The sequence below is a fragment of the Arachis stenosperma genome, chromosome 8, assembly GCF_014773155.1.
Source record: "Arachis stenosperma cultivar V10309 chromosome 8, arast.V10309.gnm1.PFL2, whole genome shotgun sequence".
NCBI lineage: Eukaryota > Viridiplantae > Streptophyta > Magnoliopsida > Fabales > Fabaceae > Arachis > Arachis stenosperma.
In genome coordinates, this window is record NC_080384.1 from 29,573,537 (window position 1) to 29,591,883 (window position 18,347).

General features: G+C 32.4%; 4 protein-coding genes across 4 annotated transcripts; 3 read left to right on the top strand and 1 right to left on the bottom strand.

Moving 5' to 3' along the window:
- Positions 1-1,054: 1,054 nt before the first annotated feature.
- On the top strand, positions 1,055-2,361 carry LOC130946298 (phosphatidylinositol N-acetylglucosaminyltransferase subunit P). The gene is made up of 4 exons (XM_057874974.1): positions 1,055-1,319; positions 1,400-1,472; positions 1,716-1,834; positions 1,995-2,361. The coding sequence occupies exons 1-4, from the start codon at positions 1,151-1,153 to the stop codon at positions 2,117-2,119; spliced, it is 486 nt and encodes a 161-aa protein (XP_057730957.1). The 5' UTR covers positions 1,055-1,150; the 3' UTR covers positions 2,120-2,361.
- Positions 2,362-3,556: 1,195 nt separating this feature from the next.
- LOC130944351 (uncharacterized) lies at positions 3,557-6,212 on the top strand. Its single transcript, XM_057872642.1, has 8 exons — positions 3,557-3,908; positions 4,040-4,080; positions 4,182-4,245; positions 4,748-4,936; positions 5,096-5,167; positions 5,456-5,631; positions 5,759-5,877; positions 5,994-6,212. The coding sequence occupies exons 1-7, from the start codon at positions 3,747-3,749 to the stop codon at positions 5,874-5,876; spliced, it is 822 nt and encodes a 273-aa protein (XP_057728625.1). The 5' UTR covers positions 3,557-3,746; the 3' UTR covers position 5,877; positions 5,994-6,212.
- A 125-nt stretch (positions 6,213-6,337) lies between these two features.
- Positions 6,338-10,437, bottom strand: LOC130944349 (aspartic proteinase 36). Its single transcript, XM_057872641.1, has 10 exons — positions 9,807-10,437; positions 9,461-9,590; positions 9,104-9,354; positions 8,739-8,966; positions 8,102-8,264; positions 7,908-7,981; positions 7,694-7,790; positions 7,326-7,392; positions 7,116-7,187; positions 6,338-6,807 (listed from the first exon to the last, which is right to left on the bottom strand). The coding sequence occupies exons 1-10, from the start codon at positions 10,040-10,042 to the stop codon at positions 6,644-6,646; spliced, it is 1,482 nt and encodes a 493-aa protein (XP_057728624.1). The 5' UTR covers positions 10,043-10,437; the 3' UTR covers positions 6,338-6,643.
- Positions 10,438-13,756: 3,319 nt separating this feature from the next.
- On the top strand, positions 13,757-17,162 carry LOC130945749 (serine/threonine-protein phosphatase 7 long form homolog). The gene is made up of 5 exons (XM_057874455.1): positions 13,757-13,834; positions 14,878-15,593; positions 15,665-15,755; positions 15,842-16,913; positions 17,023-17,162. The coding sequence occupies exons 1-5, from the start codon at positions 13,757-13,759 to the stop codon at positions 17,160-17,162; spliced, it is 2,097 nt and encodes a 698-aa protein (XP_057730438.1).
- Positions 17,163-18,347: the final 1,185 nt, after the last annotated feature.

Sequence of the window (18,347 nt, forward strand, 5' to 3'; positions counted from 1 at the left end):
TTATATAATGGATAATGTTCCGTTCATTTAATATTAATTGTTTCATCTTAATAACATGTTCGGTTCATTATGAATTAAATTCAATTGAATTGAATGGGCGCAGGTGTTCTGAATTGAATTGAATTGATAATCTCTAAATTATAGACGCAGTTGTTTTGAATTTGATTTTATATAACGGATAATATTCCGTTTATTTAGTATTATATAATTGTTTCACCTTAATAACGTGTTCGGTTCATTATGCAGAAAATTATTTTAAATTTGATTTTATATAATCCGTTCATTTAGTACTAATGGATAATAGTATGTTCATTTAGTACTATACAATTGTTTTACCTTAATAACATGTTGAGTTCATTATGAATTGAATCGAATGGATATATGTATTTTAAATTGAATTGATAATCTCTAAGAGAAGGAGAAGAAGAAGAAAAGAAGAAAAACTTGCCTATACAAATTTGGAAGAAAAAGAAGAAGAAAGAGGAGGAGAAGAAGAAGGGAAGAAGAAGAATCTCCGTGAATTTGGAAAAAGAAAAAGCGCGTGATTTGGAAAGTTGTTACAACAACTTGGATAAGGATTTTGCTTGTTATTCTTAAAAAATTTTGTATAGTTATTTAGTTAAATTTATATTTTAAATGAAATTTTAAATAATAAATTTAAAAACTAATTTCTTTTATTAATATGATAATGAATATCTATATAAAATCCTACTGCATGAAAATAAATTCAATCTATAATTAAAAATAACAAAACGAAAGAAAGCGTGAATTATTTTTGGGCTCAGTAATAACAAGATGGATCCAGTCCAAAAATCTAAAGCCCATAAGTAGCACTATAGCAGGTTGTGTGTATATTTTTGAACATTTCTATGGCTAAGCCCAAATCCTATCCGAACCCATAACCCAAACCCAAACCCAAACCCATCTGATCTTCTCTCTCAATGCGTTGAGTTCTAGCACCAAGAGACAAGCTCCCATGGCCTCCAAAAGGATGCAATTCACACTGACAAAAAAAAAAAAAAAAAAAAGATGCTATACCAAACAAAAAAAAAACCCTAAAATCGTGTGAGTTGTCAGAATCAGATATAGAGAAGAAGCAAGGCCGAAAAAGAAAACAGAAGATTCATAGAAGAGGAGGAAGATCGGAGAGATGGAAAATCCATACTCGGTGAACAGCCCAAGGAGGACGCTGAGCTTCTCGAAGCAGCGCAGAGCAACCGTTTCCTTCTTTGATGACAAAACCTGCGCCGGCGAGCATGGCCCTAAGCCTTCTGAAGTCTATGGCTTCGTCGGTTCCATCACCACCGTTGCCGCCGCAGGTTCCTCCAACCTTCTTCCCTTTTTGCCAATTTTGATTATTCAACTCTCTTTTTGTTATTTATGGTTGTTTTGTGAATAGTTATCTTCCTTGTGTGGGCTTATGTTCCTGAATCATGGCTACATTCTGTTGGCATTTATTACTATCCTAGCAGGTTAGACAACTAGTCATTTTCATTACAAGAATTCTCAAGTCTTAATTTGAATTCTTGCATATTTATATTGAAATGTGTATTTGTAAATGAGTACACAAAACATTTACCAAAGCAAAAAATGGCATTGGCTCTTGCTTTCTTAGATATTTGGGTAGAGAAATCAGCTCAAATATTTGGATTCACATTCTAAATTTATCTTGTATGACATGATGATGAAATTGTTCATCAACTTATGCTATTTAGGTATTGGGCTCTGGCAGTACCAACTTACATGATGGTGACCATTGCACTGATGCTGGTATTCTACATTGGTCTTAACTTCATTTCAACACCTTCCCCTGCATCTATATACACAGTTTATGGTGAGTTTGATGCTGACTTAGTTATGGTTGATTTTCCATAAGCATGTGATATTTATAGGTTGCCTCCTAAGCTTCTTCAAAAGTGAAGGAACATTTTTAACAGTTTCCCTGCAATACATTTTTATTTTCAGCTAAAGCTTTAAATAATATTTTTGTTCAGATGAATGCAGTAGGGATCCTTTGAGTCCTGATTCTTCTATGGAAGGAGATGAGAAACCCATTGAACCTATATCAGATATTGGTTTAGACAAAATCAATGATATCATGTTCAATGCCACAACCTAACAACAAAACCTGTCAACAATCCAGCGCCGGCAATTCAATGTTATAGCTGTTAGTTGATCTTGCAAAACAATGACTGAAATCAACTTCAATGTAGAATTTATTCTTTTATTTTTTGTCTTATGCTTGCATTTTCTGTAAGTTTTGATGTAAGCCTTGCTAACTGGTCATCTGTGAGCGAATTGTAAGATGATCAATTTCTTTGTTGGGTGTTAATAGTATATATACAGATTAAATTGAATTTCCATGAACTACAGAACTTATTTCATTCTCATAAAATTCATGCACTCCTATCACCTGATGAGTAATTCAGCAAACCATGAGAAAATTCAATCATTGTTAAACCTTATATAAAAGTAGTGAAGTTCCTAACCACAAAATGAAAAATGGTAAGCACCCAAGTGACACAACCTATGCAGAAGTATCGACAATGTAATGATCTCAGTTTATAAAAAGCAGCATTACAATCTAAGACTTATCCTTATAGGCTTAGAACAAAAGGAACTAGAAAATAGTAACAAAGTTTTGGGATAACTAATTGATAATTATTTCAAATTAAGTAAGATGGCCAAATTATTATCTATGGTTCAATGTGAAGCGAATCAAGGTATTGTAATTTTTTGGCATTATGATTAATTCTCCAACTTACAAAAATGACATGTTGCATTTTTCACTATACAAAACTTACAGATTTAATAATTTAAATAAAATTATTTTACGTTGTTATTTAATTAGATATTATTAATGTCAAATAAAAAAAGAAAAAGAAAAATAGATTGATTAATTTTTAAATAGTTACATGAATATAAGAATTTAAGAATTTTTTTGGAATAAATTAAAAAAAAACATTATTTTTAAAAAGAAATTATGTTAACTTTAAATACTAGAATACTTTTTTTGTTGTAATTTTTAAACAAATTTATCACCCGGATGAACTCTATAATATTAATAGATCATATGAATTATAAAGATTCTTCTTACACAAATTTTTAAGCTTTATGATTGATAATGATAACCATTATCATCGTCTCTGGAGAAATAAAAGTACAAAAGAGTACACAAATATAAGTTGTACTTTTTAAAAAAATAATGATTTAATATGGCATTTATTGGGATGCGGCGAACTCATCCTAAACCAAAAAAACATTGGGGAATTAAAGTTCGTTTAATTTTGTTTGGGAAATAATGTTTTTTCCTTTAAGAAAAAAAAAAACCAAGAATTTAATTATACACTTTCATTGAAATTAAACTCATGTTTTTTTAGTAAAAACACAAGGTGTGTTATAGTGAAATGAATCAAATGATTATTTCTATACCAGTGAATTATTATTTTTTTTTAAAAAATAATAAATTGATAAAATAGTCTTAAGACTTCGACAATTTTCCCAATAATTTATCAGCCAAAAAATGCTAAATGATTGATTAGCATGAAATCTAATCTAACTGTGAATTTGTAATTGAACATATATTGCTTAATTTGGAATCTGTGTTAGAGAGGGAATTTAGCGAGTGAAAACTTGAGTCTACGAAAACGAAACAAAGCTCCTCAAGAACAAAGTTACAAACAGAGGCACAAGAAACAGAGAGAGAAATATTGTAATTTGATATCGAAATCAAACAAGTTGGAAAGATGATAGGTTTGAAGCGATTGCTACCAAGATGTTCAACTCTCAGTCGCACTCTCACTCTCAATCTCAGAGATTCCGTCGTGGATTCCATTTCAGAGAAGAATCTCCATTACCCAATTCTTCTCCCTCGCCTCACCCCTAAACGATTCCTTGATATCCACCAGGTCATCCTTCATTCTATTTTTTCCTTGCTATCCTCATTGCAGCACCCTAAAAATGTGGCAAAGATCGTTTTTTCCTCCCTGGATTGAATTGCTTTATGTATTTGTGTGTAAAATTTTCCCCTTTTTGGCAGATGAGAAGTAAGGCAGCGCTTGAAAAGGAACGTGCTCGAATGTGAGTTCAATTTTTTATTTTTTGTGGGTGACGTTTCACGGAGCGGATTTTAGTGTGATGAAGTGTTATTGATGATGCTGATGATTTTTTTTCTTGTGCAGTTTAGATGAAATGAGTAGGGGATATGTAGCTGATATGAATGAGTTCAAGCAACATGGTGGTAAGGTATTGCAATGATATTTATATATATGATGTATGATGATAAACTTGTTGCATTGTAATAATTTACAAAGAACTCTTTGATTTGCGCACTCCTTTGTTTTGATAGCATGTAGTGAGGTTCCACGCATCTGAAGTACAAACTCCTATCCCCTCATAGGTAAAGTTAGAATTTTCATTGCTTAGTTTGGGTTTGCAAATTCTTGTGTTCTGAAATCCAACTAAGGTTGCTTAGAAAGGGCACATGGGGCTCGCACTTGGCAGAGTCCAGTGAGGGTATATGTAGTTGGTGTTACCCTCCTTACTATTGTGCCAAAGCTAAATTCCTAAGGTGACATTGTCAGCTAACGTAAATCCTCGAAAGTGCATGTTGCTGAGTTTTTTCTGTGTTGGTCCCTTGAACTTTGAAGCTCTAGCCAAAAGTTTGAGATAGGTTAGAGATGAAGCATGTTTAGTGTCTATTAGATAAGAATAGGACAGATTCATCCATGGTTTGGGGTTTGTACAGATTGCTGTAGCTAATAAAGTGTTGATACCAGCAATGGTAGCTTTGAAGTTTCCTGATTTGGAAGTCAGCTTCTCAGATGGGAAAACAATGAAGCTTCCAATCCGTATTTCAGACAATGCAGATGCTGCTCACAAATCATCTGTCCCCAAGGCATCTTTGGTTTGTCTTTCATTCCGAGCAAGCTCCCAGGTAATGAATCATGGTAATAGCAATGATATGACTTCTATTATTCCCATTTTGATCCTGTATAGAATTTTGATCACTAAGTGCCTTCTATTATTTCCTTTTTTTTTCTGGGTTTGGTTTTGGCCTGATATTGCTGCAATGAAATTCCTTTATTCTTTTCAGGAAATGATCAATTCATGGAGTGCGCCCTTTGCAGAAGCATTTAGTAAATCAGAAGATGTTCATTTATATCAGGTAATTAACAGTTTGATTCAGGTTGTTTGCCATTGATCCTAACATATTAGGTATTTAGAAGGACACAGTTTAATATCCTCCTCCAAATGAACTTTTTTGTGGGGGTGGAAGTGGGGTGGGGTTTGGGGGGAGGAAGGGAGTCCTCGGCCAGTGTTAGATTGGGCTTAGTTGGAATATAGCATCATCTCATTACTCCCTTTGCTGGAAATCTTAATGGTTGCTCTTAGTATGGGATTTTTGAATGATCAAATACAGTTTACAATTGAGGAATTGACAATTTTCTATCAGGTATCATTTATAGATTCGTGGCTATTATGCCGGAGTCCTATAAAGCGTTTCCTTCTCTGGACAATGAAAAAACCAAATCAGGAAAGCAATGATGCACTTCAGAAGCACATGGTCTTTAAATTTGGTGATCACTATTATTTCAGAAAAGAACTGCATATACTGAATCTTCTCACAGGGTACAGAGACTGAAACTTCTTTTCCGCATATTCAATTCATGATTAGCCAATGAAATCACCACTTATGAAAATTAATGTTATTGACATTTCAATTTTTGCCACCCAAAAAATAAAATAAAAATTACAGGTATATCTTTCTACTTGATAATTTTGGTAGAGTAAGGTGGCAAGGATTTGGATCAGCCACAAAGGATGAGTTGTCTTATCTTGTTTCTTGCACATCATCACTTCTTGAAGAGAAGTGAGGTATTAATATAAAGGCTATACTCTTTCTGTTTCATTGCTTAGGCACTGCTGCAATAATGTCATAGTTTTTTTTTTTTTCATTGGTCTGAGATTAATCTTATATTCTGTATTTGCAGTGTCCTTATGATATGATTAGCATGGCAATTTACATAGACTAGCTTTTCAGACATTTATGCAGCCATCACTATTTTATGGGGGTAAACAAGAAAACTGTAACCCAAGGAAGAAGCTGCATGAGAAACAACTTTTTCAATTTTGTTTTCTCTTTTGCTACATTTTAGAGTCTCAAATGTATCAGCATATTCAATAATAATACAGTTTTCCTTTGTATTGAACCAGTTTCGATCAGGTCATATATATCTATTGTGACTTGTGAGACATAAATCTTTGGCTTTGTACTCTTGTTAAGAGCAGCTTTTATCAAATTATACAACTTTAATTCAAAGAAGACACAATCATATTGTATAACTGTATCTGCGATTGAATGAGTAATTCTGTCAATAAATTTACAATGCTGCAAAAAATAATAAAAAAAAAAATTAATGAACTGATTCTACATGTCTGATAGTATCCGACAGAATCACCTATAGCTAATTTGGACAAACCAACCTATAACAATGCATAAATGAAGCACAAAAAGCAACATTCAAAATAGTAAATGTGGGTGTGGTTTTTGCCGATTGCCACAAATAAATATGTACCGGCAAGAGAATTTACATAGGAAAAAATACATCTTAATTCTATGCTCCCACAATGTTTATATACGCTATAAGATCACTATGTAGCAAATCAGTGTTAAAGCTAAGACCCCTATGTTTATCAGCTTGTTAAGTCCTTCATGTGAAGAAGTGCTGCCACTTAGTTCTCCAGCATTCACATATTCACTTCTTCCAGTGCCAGTATTTGCAGACACATTAACTGACGAACCACCTATGTAAAAAAAAAAATTTAAGATTGAATATGCATTACAATAATAAATAAGCTAACTTTATCATGGCATCCTATAATTCTCATTCTTTCCAGAAATTAATTAAAAGAAAAGTTTCAGTTAGTTAGCAATAAGGGTTTCATTTTAACTATAACCGCTAACAGATACATTATGCTTAGGCCTTAAGCTATGGCTACAAGACATTGTTGGCTTTAAGAACAAGAAAATTTCTTGGTTGGAATCGAAAACGAACAACTTAGGAGCTTCAAGAAAAAATAATAAAAATAAAAGATGAAATAAAATAAATTACAGTTATAGGGAGCCCATCCAAGGCGTTGACCAGCAAGATCATAAACAACGATTTTGTCTTTCAATACAAGGTCTGCAAAGAAAGGGAACCCAATGTTAAGCAATATTTTTTAAATTTGACATTTTGACAGGTTGATATTGCTGAACTCCAAAAGATACTGTAACTGAAACCCTAACCTTATACCAAAGAAAACACAGATATAATACATACCTCCTAGAATTGTAACATCTTGACCAGAGATTTTCTGAAAGCCAATACACCATACTGCTGCACCACCCTATAATATTCAAAGGTGTGAGTGATATAACTATGAGTAGATAATAGAGAAAAAGAAGGACTATGAGTCAATGTCCTAAAACATTCTCTATATGCATATTTTAGTTGTAAAATGTAAAATGACATGTGATGAGAAGTAGAATGCCAAGTCTTCTCAAAATGCAGAAGGGAAGCAAAGGAAAGAAAAGAAACAAATTAATAGACCAGTCATGTAACTGATTCCTGCTTGAAATGGATGTATTTGAAAGTCAATTGAGACCTCAGGAAATCGAAAAATTAGAAATTTAAGGTTGAATACTCACACTAGAACTCTGCTGTATAAGATAGTCTTGTGGTTTTAAATCCATGGATGCACCTCCCGCAAAGTTCAGACTCACTTGAGGAAAAATATCAGATACACTAAACATAATATAAACAGAAAGAGTTAGAGAGAAAGAGCGGGGAGCTTATTTGTTTTTGAGTATTGAACATGCAACAGACATATAAGAAGAGAAAGAATATCTTTAAAATCCTAACCTGCCAGTGACTAAGTAACACTGGTTTCCCTTGGAATTAACACTGCTTACGGATTGTGGAATTGAAGACGTAATCTACATTAACAAAAATAGCATTTTTGCAATCAATGTTTATAAACCTCTAAGCAAGCAAATAAATGACAATATCTTCTATTGATCAATTAAAAGCTATGTAATATCCTTAACAGAACTCACCGCATTGACAAAGGGATCATAAGCTTCCTCAGCAAGATATGCCAAAGTTGTTCCAGAATCAACAATGGTACCTTTGTTGCTTGATGTTGCAAAAACTGATGAATCAATTTGTAACTTCTGGCCGTTGACAGAGATACTCTGCAGATTCAAATTGTAATGTGGCCTGAAATGTTTACAAAGGAAGCAGTTAGTCCAAATGCTTTTCCCAAGGGACATTTTATCATGACACTTTATTACAAATACCTTTCATCAATAACATGTTTAAATTATTCAATTTCATTCAAACTTTTGTATAGAATTTTGAAGACACAATAATGGGTGCATATCATATTGTGTAGTTCATGGTAGAACAATAAATTGATGGGACAATTCATCTCCAACTTTTGGCATCCATGCTTGAAAGTATATATCTTTGCTTAGATGAATAATCAGAAGCCAAAACCAAAATATCAAAATAAATACTTGTTATCTCTTCAGTACAAGTTTTATTAAATTATCTTATTATCCCCCTAAGAAACAAAGCTTCATTGACTCACTAAATTTAATAAAGAATTTCACACCACAAAATGTGTTTTTTACTTCACAACCTCTTATAAATAAAAATGTAGCATTTGTTTTTCTGTATAAAAGAACTTACTGTGATGCTACAAGTGAAGTATAAACAATGTTTGGCTCCACAATCTCACCAAGAACCAATATGCCGCCACCACTGCTATCTCCTTTCAGACAGTGAGAGAACACATTTGGAGCTACTCCTTGCGAGGAAAGTTGGGAGATAACAGACAAACCTTGTTGTCCGAATCCAAATATGCCAGCGACAGCTCTATCGGACTTTGTCAAGTCCCCGCTCTGCTCTGTGCTACATCTGCACCAGAGACAATACAAGCAAAGTGGTTTCAAGGATTAAACCAATAAAGCATAGATAACACTAAATAGGGATGTCATACTGTTATTCAATTAATATTTCAAGTATTCAATCATCCCAGGGTTATGATATCTCACCCAAAAACAACAGATGCCGTGGAATTTGAAGATACAGATCCCTCAAAAATAGTGTTGAAATGCATCAAATCCGAAACATAGTAGCCCGATGTACCACTACCATCTCCATACTGGAAACTATAGGAGCACTGGTTACCCTGACTGGAACAGGTTGCATCTGATGATTGAACTCCAGTGTTGCACCTCTGATCCGAGCAAGAGATCATCGAAGACGTCGATGAACGCGATGCATCGAAGAAATTGAGTGGAATCTGCATCAAAACCCAGCAATCACACCACAATTTTAACAATTCCAGCACTATGCAAACATTTTAACATGATATTGAATTCAAAAATAGAGAACAATGAATTAATTACCTGAAGGCCACTTGTTTGGGGACAACCATTGCAAGAGGTGCAGCTAACCCAGAGAACATCACTGCCAGTGTCAATCTGCACATAGAAATCAACTGGAGGAGAACCCAACTGCACTTTTGTATAGTACAACCTGAAATTCAATGCCATTAATTTCAAAATTAGAAAAAACACGTAAAGTTTGATTCTTTGTTTGAACTACAGAATGAGAATTGCAGGAAGCATAAAGAAGGGTATTAATTTATCAAAAAGGGGAAAGAACAGGGAACAAAATTCCATTCTCCAAATCCCACAAAGCGTTTCAAAATTCAAACTGAATTGCAAAAAGAATGAAAAGAGAAAAAAGTACCCGACTTGGAAGGGATCGAAGGTGCCTTGAACTTGGAAATCAATGACCCCGTTATTAGTGGACTGAAGCATTCTTCTGTGCCTCAGCATGTCACGTGCTCTCAGCTGACTCAGCTCCACTCCATGATTCGTCGGAAACGCCCTCTCCAAGCTCAGCGTCGCCGGAGATCCACCAACCGCCGCCGTCGCCACCCCTAACAAGAACACCACCACCCACGCCACAAAACCAGCCGCCATTCCTGTCGGTCCTTAGCTTGCTTTTGTTAGTTACTATATATAGCTATATACGTATGTGTATACGTGTACGTACGTATCTATCTATATGTATAGCTATACATACATTCACAGCTATGTATATATAAGAATTTGAATGTAGAGACTAATGGGAGGGAGAGAAGAGCAGAAAAGGGTAAACGCTATGGATGAGGATGTTCTTGTTGGTGGTGTCGTCTTTTATCATCATCATATCATATCATATCATAATAATTCGAGAGAGAGAGAGAGAGAGAGAGGAAAGTTCCAAAGAGACAAGAAACAGCAGAAAAGGACAGAAGAAGAGAGGAGATGGAGGAGGAAGAAGAAGAAACAGAGAAATGAGTTTTCAGTTTTCAATTGTCAACAACGGATTACGTTAACTCTTACCTTCCCTCTCTTCTCTTTCATCACTTTTGTAGTTATGTTTCTCAATTATTATTTTTTGTTTAATTTTTATTTTAAAGTTAGAAATGAGATTCAAATCTAAAAATTTTAAGTAAAAATGGGAACACTATCTTATTTAAATTATAGTTTGTTAAAATAAATAATAATATAAATTAAATTATTACTTAATTTATATTATTCTGTTAATTTTATAGTTTTATTAATTAAATTTTTATATTATTTTTAATATTATAATTACGTCTTTTTTTCATTAAAAACATTAAAATTAATTAAATATTTTTTAAAAATATATGTGATAAAGGATCTAATTAAATTTTTAATTATAAATATTTTTAATTCATATAAAATATATTTAATTAATTCTAATATTTTTATACTAAAAATAATTTAATTATAAAATTAAAAATAATATAAAAATTTAACTAAAAAATTTATAAAAATTTAATTAAAATTATAAAAAAATAATAGAATAATTAAACTTTATTTAAATTTATCTTTTAATAAAAGATATAGCACACATTAAATTAAAATATGTATAATTATACTATATAAATACAAAAAACCAATTATTACTTATTTGTATAAAAATACTATTTAATTATTTTAATAATAAATTATTTTGTTAAAACTTAAAACATATATAAAAATTATTAAATATAAATTTAATGACTAATTTTTTATATTTATAAATATTTTTTAATTTGTATTATTGTATCTATAAAAATAATTAATTATTTAAATATATAAATCTTATTTAATATGTAAAGTAGTTTTAAAGTTAAATTTTAAGAATAAAAAAATACAATAGATTCTCATTATTTTTATAATTTTTCAATTGAATCGGATTAACTTAATCATATTATCGATAATAATAAGATTTAAACGTTAATGAAATAAATTATTTGAATTAGCCGTAATAATATGGCACAACTAGAATGTTACGTTTACTTTGATTATAAATTTTTCTTTTATTTATGTCCAAAAATAAGAATACTGAGTACAAATAACTAAAATTTTTTGGTATTGATTGAAAATAAATTTTCTCCATTTTTAATAATTGAAGAGGTAAAGTGTAATTTCTCATAATTAATTTTATAAATAAAATCAAAAATAAATATTAAAAAATAATAAAAAATTAAAGATCATGCTTTATTCTGTGCATTTTTTTTTTCATTTGACTATTTTTAACATTGAAGGGTTCGTTCCCATTTGGCGAACTACATGTTACGTAATCATGTGCGTTCTTCCCACGCGTTTTTCTCTCTCTTCTTTATTTTTATTTATTAATATCAATAAAGAAAGATGAAAACAAAGATTGGTTGCCTTTATTCTTGTGGACTTTTCATTCTTTTGGTCAACAAACATTTAGTTATATGAATATTAACGTCAGGTTAAAAAAAATTAAAAAATCCTCCCTAAATGCAAATCATGCATATGAATATATATATATATATATATATATATATATATATGATTATGAATGTCTACTAAGCAAAAAAAAAAAATTGGTAAAAATTTAAGTATAATTATTTTTATGTGTTTAACTAATAATTTTACATATAAAATAATTATGCGTGAGGGTTTTTCTAAAGCCAGGGATCTAATTTTCATTAAAGAAATGAAATTATAATTATAATCCATGTAAAATATAATTGATATGTATGTTGACACTGTGATATATATGTATCTCTTTACACTTCTCTTTCTTTTTCTATTAAAAGCTTTTGTATTGAATAATATATATAATTCTATTTAATATTTATTAAGACGTGGAATTATATGTCACATTATTACTATCTGAGGGAGATCACATTAAACATGAATCGTTATTCCTTAACCATCACAATCTCTACCAAATTCAAGACTATGGATATTTATTCTGTTAAAGATATGAAGTAAAGACAAATTAACATAATTAATAAAATGAAAAATTATATAAGTACTTTTGTTAGTCTAAAATGAACCTAAATAATTTTGTGTAAATTAGTCATCAGATATGTCACTCTTCAATCATTCATAAAAATAACAAATAAAAAATACACAAGTTATTTGAGCTATTTTACACACACTCTTAAATCTTAATCCTCTATTACAAATTTACAATTTCTTTACATTAATTATTATTATAAAATTTATGTGAATACAAAAAAATTAGTCATTAATTCAGTTGTAATATATTTATGTGTAAATATATTTATTGTTTAATTTATTTTAATATATATAGAGAAGCTTATATTATGGTAGAAATTAAAATAAGCAAAAGCAGTACTTTCAGCTTTTTGCTTTGCTCCTCATCATGTCAATAGCTTTATCCAATTCCAATGCACAATTATTTCAAATTTCACCTTTAAAAAACTGTACTCCACCTAGAAGACCACCATATTTTGGCTTTTGCTTTCATTTTCAGACACATAATTAAAAACAGGAAGGAAAAAAGAAAAGAAAAAAAAAAACAGGATATAACAAAATTGAATAATATCCATAAAGCCAATTTCTCTATTTACATAATTCCACTTGGCTAATAGACTTAGTTACCTTTTTTTTTTCTCTTTTGCTTCATTATTGGCATAATGTTGAATGTGCTGAACTACCACATTTAATTTGTGGTTAGTAGGGATTCAATTGTCATTATTACTTTTTTTTTTTTTTTTTGCAGAATAAGCTTTTTCTCTTTTTACTTTTTTTAAATGAAGAAACCTTAATTACCTAAGTCAGAGACAGAGAATTCATATCACAATTTGCACAAAGTACGGTTCCTACTTCATTTCCCATTGCATGCCTTTCATGTGATATTGCAATACAAATTTTCAAAAGTAATATTAATCGTATATTTAAATGAATGTTTAATTGAAACTTTAATGCTTTTTAATTTTGATATTGGGGAGGGAGTGGTGTTTTGTCGGTATATGGTGTGAGAGGGTGATTAACTTGGCTGTGGTGTCAGAAAGGGGTGTATAGAAGGAAACGGACCCAGCGTTTCCCCCCCGCTGAGGAATCGGACCCAGCGATTCCCCCCCTACACGGGAATCGGACCCAGCGACTCCTCTTCACAGATCGGACCCAGCGATAGGAGCAAACGGACGGTCCGATTGCTTGACCACTCCACGTGTCGGACTCGAGCTCCTCCCCAGAACGGTGCCCCAGCAGCCAGCATACCCCCCTTTCCCTTTTCCCCACTCCCTCACTCCGAAACATCCTTTTCAAAGTGAAACCCCACCCCATTTCTTCAGCTGAGTTCATCCTCCTCCTCCCTTCTTCTTCAAAAACTTGCATGCAATTGAATCTGTGGATATGGCTAAAAGACACAAGACTAGAGATGTTGATCGTCCTGAACTTCACATTGTTAATTATTTGTCTAATCCTGATTATGTAAGTTAAATTTTTTAATTATTTGCAAATTTCTGTATTTTAATTAAAGTTTGTAGGAATTTTTTTTGTATTTTATGGTTAAATGTTGCAGTTAGGTAGATAGATATATATGTTGATTGTTACAGATTTTGTAAGAATTTTTTGAGAGCAGTATTAGAATTTTTAATTAATTAATATAAAATCTGATTTTTAATTTTAAAATTATAATGGTAGCAATTTTTTTAATTTTTTGTTATTATGTTTAGATATTGTTAGTTAATTGGAAAATATGTTGAAAAAAATTTTGTTAGACGGTTATTTTGATTAATGAATAAATTTTGATGATTAAAGTTATAAATTATGATTGTAAATTGTTTGTTATTATATATAGATGCTGTTAGTTAGTTAGTTGGAGGAAATGTAAGATATTATTGTTGGAAATTATATATTTAGGATTTATTATAATTTTTTGTTGGAGAATATGTTAGAAATCTTTTTGTAATACGAGTAGATATTGTAGTTTAGTAACTAACTTTTGTGATCAAGGTTGGAAATTATAATTATGATTTTGTAATAGATTTAGAATTTGGAATTTAGAGTTACTTAATTTACTTTTGTTATTAATTTAAGAATTTATAATCCGGAACTGCATCATTAATAACGAAATTTGTTAATATTAATTGCAAGGCCAATTTACTTAATACATAGTTCATTTGGGAAGAAAGGTAAATTATAAGAATTCAATTATAAATAAACTAAGAATACTAAAGTAACCTTAATTTTGTATGTTGTTAGTTAGACAATGTTGTTCATATGTTGTTAGTGAATAGCTGAGAAGTTATAATTAATTAGTAAATTATTATGATTAATTTAGGAAATTATAATTATAGGAATTATGATAACCTTTTGAAGTTATGTTTACATGCTGTAGTTTGATAATTTGTTAGTTATTTTTTAGTAATTGGGCTAGAAATTATGATTAATCGATGAAGTAGTAACATTAATTTAAGTTGTAAATTAGTAATCATTCATGATTTGACTAGGAACATGTTATGTTTTTTCAGAGTTCACGGATGATGACATGTGACCACCCACTGCCTCCTGATCGGTACCATCCAAGTGTAGAGGATCATTTACGGGTTACTGGGTTTTATCATGCCTCTCAGATTGGAGTAGTCCAAGGACAGAAAGCATTGATAAATGCTTTAGTTGAGAGGTGGCGGCCGGAAACACACACGTTCCACCTTCCGATTGGTGAGTGCACAGTGACCCTTGAGGATGTAGCTGTTATTTTGGGCCTCCCGACGAACGGCCTTCCGGTGACGGGGATGACCTTGAGCAGCTTTGAAGCATTGGAGGGTGAGTGTTTCCATCAGTTTGAGGTTGCACCGAGAAAGGCAGACTGCAGAGGGAGCGGCATAAAAATGACATGGCTTAGGAATCTAAAAGAACGTATACAACTGACTGACGAAAACAGTATGCAGAGGTACGTCAAGTGCCACATTATGTTGTTATTGGGTACTATATTACTTGGAGACAAGTCAGGGGCATCTGTGCACTGGAAGTTTCTGCCTTTGCTCCGGGATTTTCATAGTATCAGTAATTTTAGTTGGGGATCGGCATGTTTGGCGCACCTATACCGGTCATTATGCCGGGCCTCTCGTTTTGATTGTAAAGAAATCGATGGTCCGTTAACACTGCTCCTAGGTTGGTTTTGGATCCGCCTGCCCTATCTTGCGCCCCCTACTAGGGAACCACGCAGTTTTCCGCTTGCAAACAGGTAACATTGTCAACTTACTTGTTATGTTCATAATTCTATTTAAGATGTGCTAGTAACATAAATAATTTCAGGTGGCGTAACTGGGAGCGTGGTGACAATCGGTATAGATATCTTAGTCTGGCCCACTTTAGGGAGGCGTTAGATGAGGTTCAGGAAGGGCAGGTGTGTTTTTAATAGAAAATATTTGTCTCCAACTGAGGTTGATTGTTATTTGGCTTGTAGTCACGTATGTCTTATGATATGTGCAGTTCGTCTGGGTTGCTTATGGTGTGGATCGCATTGAACCGGGCATAATCCCAGAAGACATCTTCCTGCACGCAGTTGTCTGGAGCGCTACGGTTCCGTTGATTTCATTCGAATCTATTGAGTGGCATGCAACGGATAGAATTAGAAGACAGTTTGGTTTGGTTCAGGGAGTTCCATCTGAGGAAACAAATCTGGGAAGGGCACATGGAGAAACACTTGCTGGTCCTAAGAATCTTGACTGGGCCACAGCCCCGTCCCATTCATGTTGGATTATGCGATGGACAAACAGGTATAATTACATTCTGCGTGAGTATGTGGAACCTTCACAGCATCCGTTGGATGTTTACATGGACTGGTATCGTGCACGGTATGGCAAGCATTTGAGATTGTCAAATGTTGTGGTTCAAGAGAACGATGAAGGTGAACAAGTAATGGATGATGAGGGTAACCCACCTATAAATGATGAGGGTAGCCCAGTAATGAAAGATGAGGGTAGCCCAGTTATTCATGTAGCCAATGAAGAACCGGGGGCACATTCACATCCACATCCACATCCACCTCCACCTCCAGCTTCCCAAGAACAACTTCAGGCCTCGGTACCATATCATGTTCAGACACAATATACCCCGTCATACCCAATAGATCAACAATATTGGAGTACTCCACAATGGGATACTGGAGAGGGTGCTTCTTTTAGCCAGTTGCTTGGCTTCATGGCTGCGGATGCAGGGCAGTCACAATTTGGCCATCAACCTGAATTTATGCCCGGGAGGTATTCTTTGGACGCGAGGATTCCATGCCACACTGCCTCAGTTGCTTCTGGAGGTTTGGAAACTGGAGATTCAAGTAGAAGTGAAGGCGGTCGGGGGATATTTACTAGCCGGAACCTACGGCGTGTATCAATGGGTCAGATTGAAGAAAATGCCGGGATAGGTGAGCATGAAACCGATCAGTATCTCGTGGAAGAACCGGGTGATGAGGAGATGGATGAGGATCAAGAGGAGAGCGAGGATGACGAGATGGATGAGGATGAAGAATCCCGCAACAATGCTCCTGATGATGCGGATGATGCAGGTCCGACTTTATGATTATGTTTTGAACTTGTTGGTTTTTTTCTTTTTTTTTCCTTTTTATCCCGTGTTTGCATCATTTTGAATAGTCTCTTTCATTAAATTATGTACAGGTGAGAGAGGTAAACATTACAATCTCAGGGTGGACCCGCCACGTCGGAGCGCTAGTCGATACACCCCGTCCATGTTCAAGAAGGCCAAGAAGAAATGCAAGAACATCCTCGAGAACATAAAGTGGGCAACAAGAAAGTAGCTGTGTATCTATGTTGAGTTCCTGTGTTTTGAGCTTAGTATTATGTATCTATGTTGAATACTTGTATTTTGAAGTTAATGTTGTTTATCTATGTTGATTACTTGTATTTTGAACTTAATATTGTGTATCTATGTTGAATACTTGTATTTAGAAGTTAATGTTGTGTTTCTATGTTGAGTACTTCTATTAAGAACTTAATATTGTGTATCTATGTTGAATACTTGTATGTTGAAGTTAATGTTGTGTATCTATGTTTATTACTTGTATTAAGAACTTAATATTGTGTATCTATGTTGAATTGTTGTATTTTGAAGTTAATGTTGTGATTCTATGTTGAGTACTTGAATTAAGAACTTAATATTCTTATAGTAAACTACGTAAATTTTTTAAATTTTAATAATTTATTGATTAATTTATATGTATTATACTAGTATATACTACAACTATTTATTGAAAAATAATATTAATAGCTAGTATATAATTATGAAAAAAATAATAACTTAGTTTATAATTAATGTTAAGTAAAAATAACATTACTTTAAAACATGGCTGAACTTAGTATAATTACGATAAAAATAACTTATGTAGTAGATAATATTAATATATAATTTAATTTGCATAAATCTTAGTAACAGATAACCTAGCCTGGTGGAAGCAGCTCTTTTTTATTATCGTGCAGGGATGGGGTTCGAACCTCAGATGATCCTTTTTGAGGAAATATTAAATTGTTCCGGTTCGGTTGAACCGGTAACAACCGATTTAGACCGGTTTCTGCCGGTTTAACCGGGCCGGTTTCTGCTAACATTGTTTTCGCTTATCCTTTATTAATATTAATTTCATGTATTTTTGTTTTATATTTAATCTTTCTTAAATATTTAATTACGGTTTACTCATATCACTATTAAAATAAAAATTAAACTTTCTTAACTATCTATAAATTAATATTTATGTTTTATTTTTTTATTGATTAATTATATGATATGAATTTATATTAATATTTTTTAACATATATTTAAATAGTGTAATAGATACTAATTAATTAATGAATTAGAAATTAAGTTAATTTGATATCTACGGTCATAAACAAGTCTCAGGTCTCATAAAGAAGTTTCATGAAAGAACAATGTCCCGATAAACATAAATAAACGCGTAAAAATAAACAAGCAAATGCCATAGAGTACTACA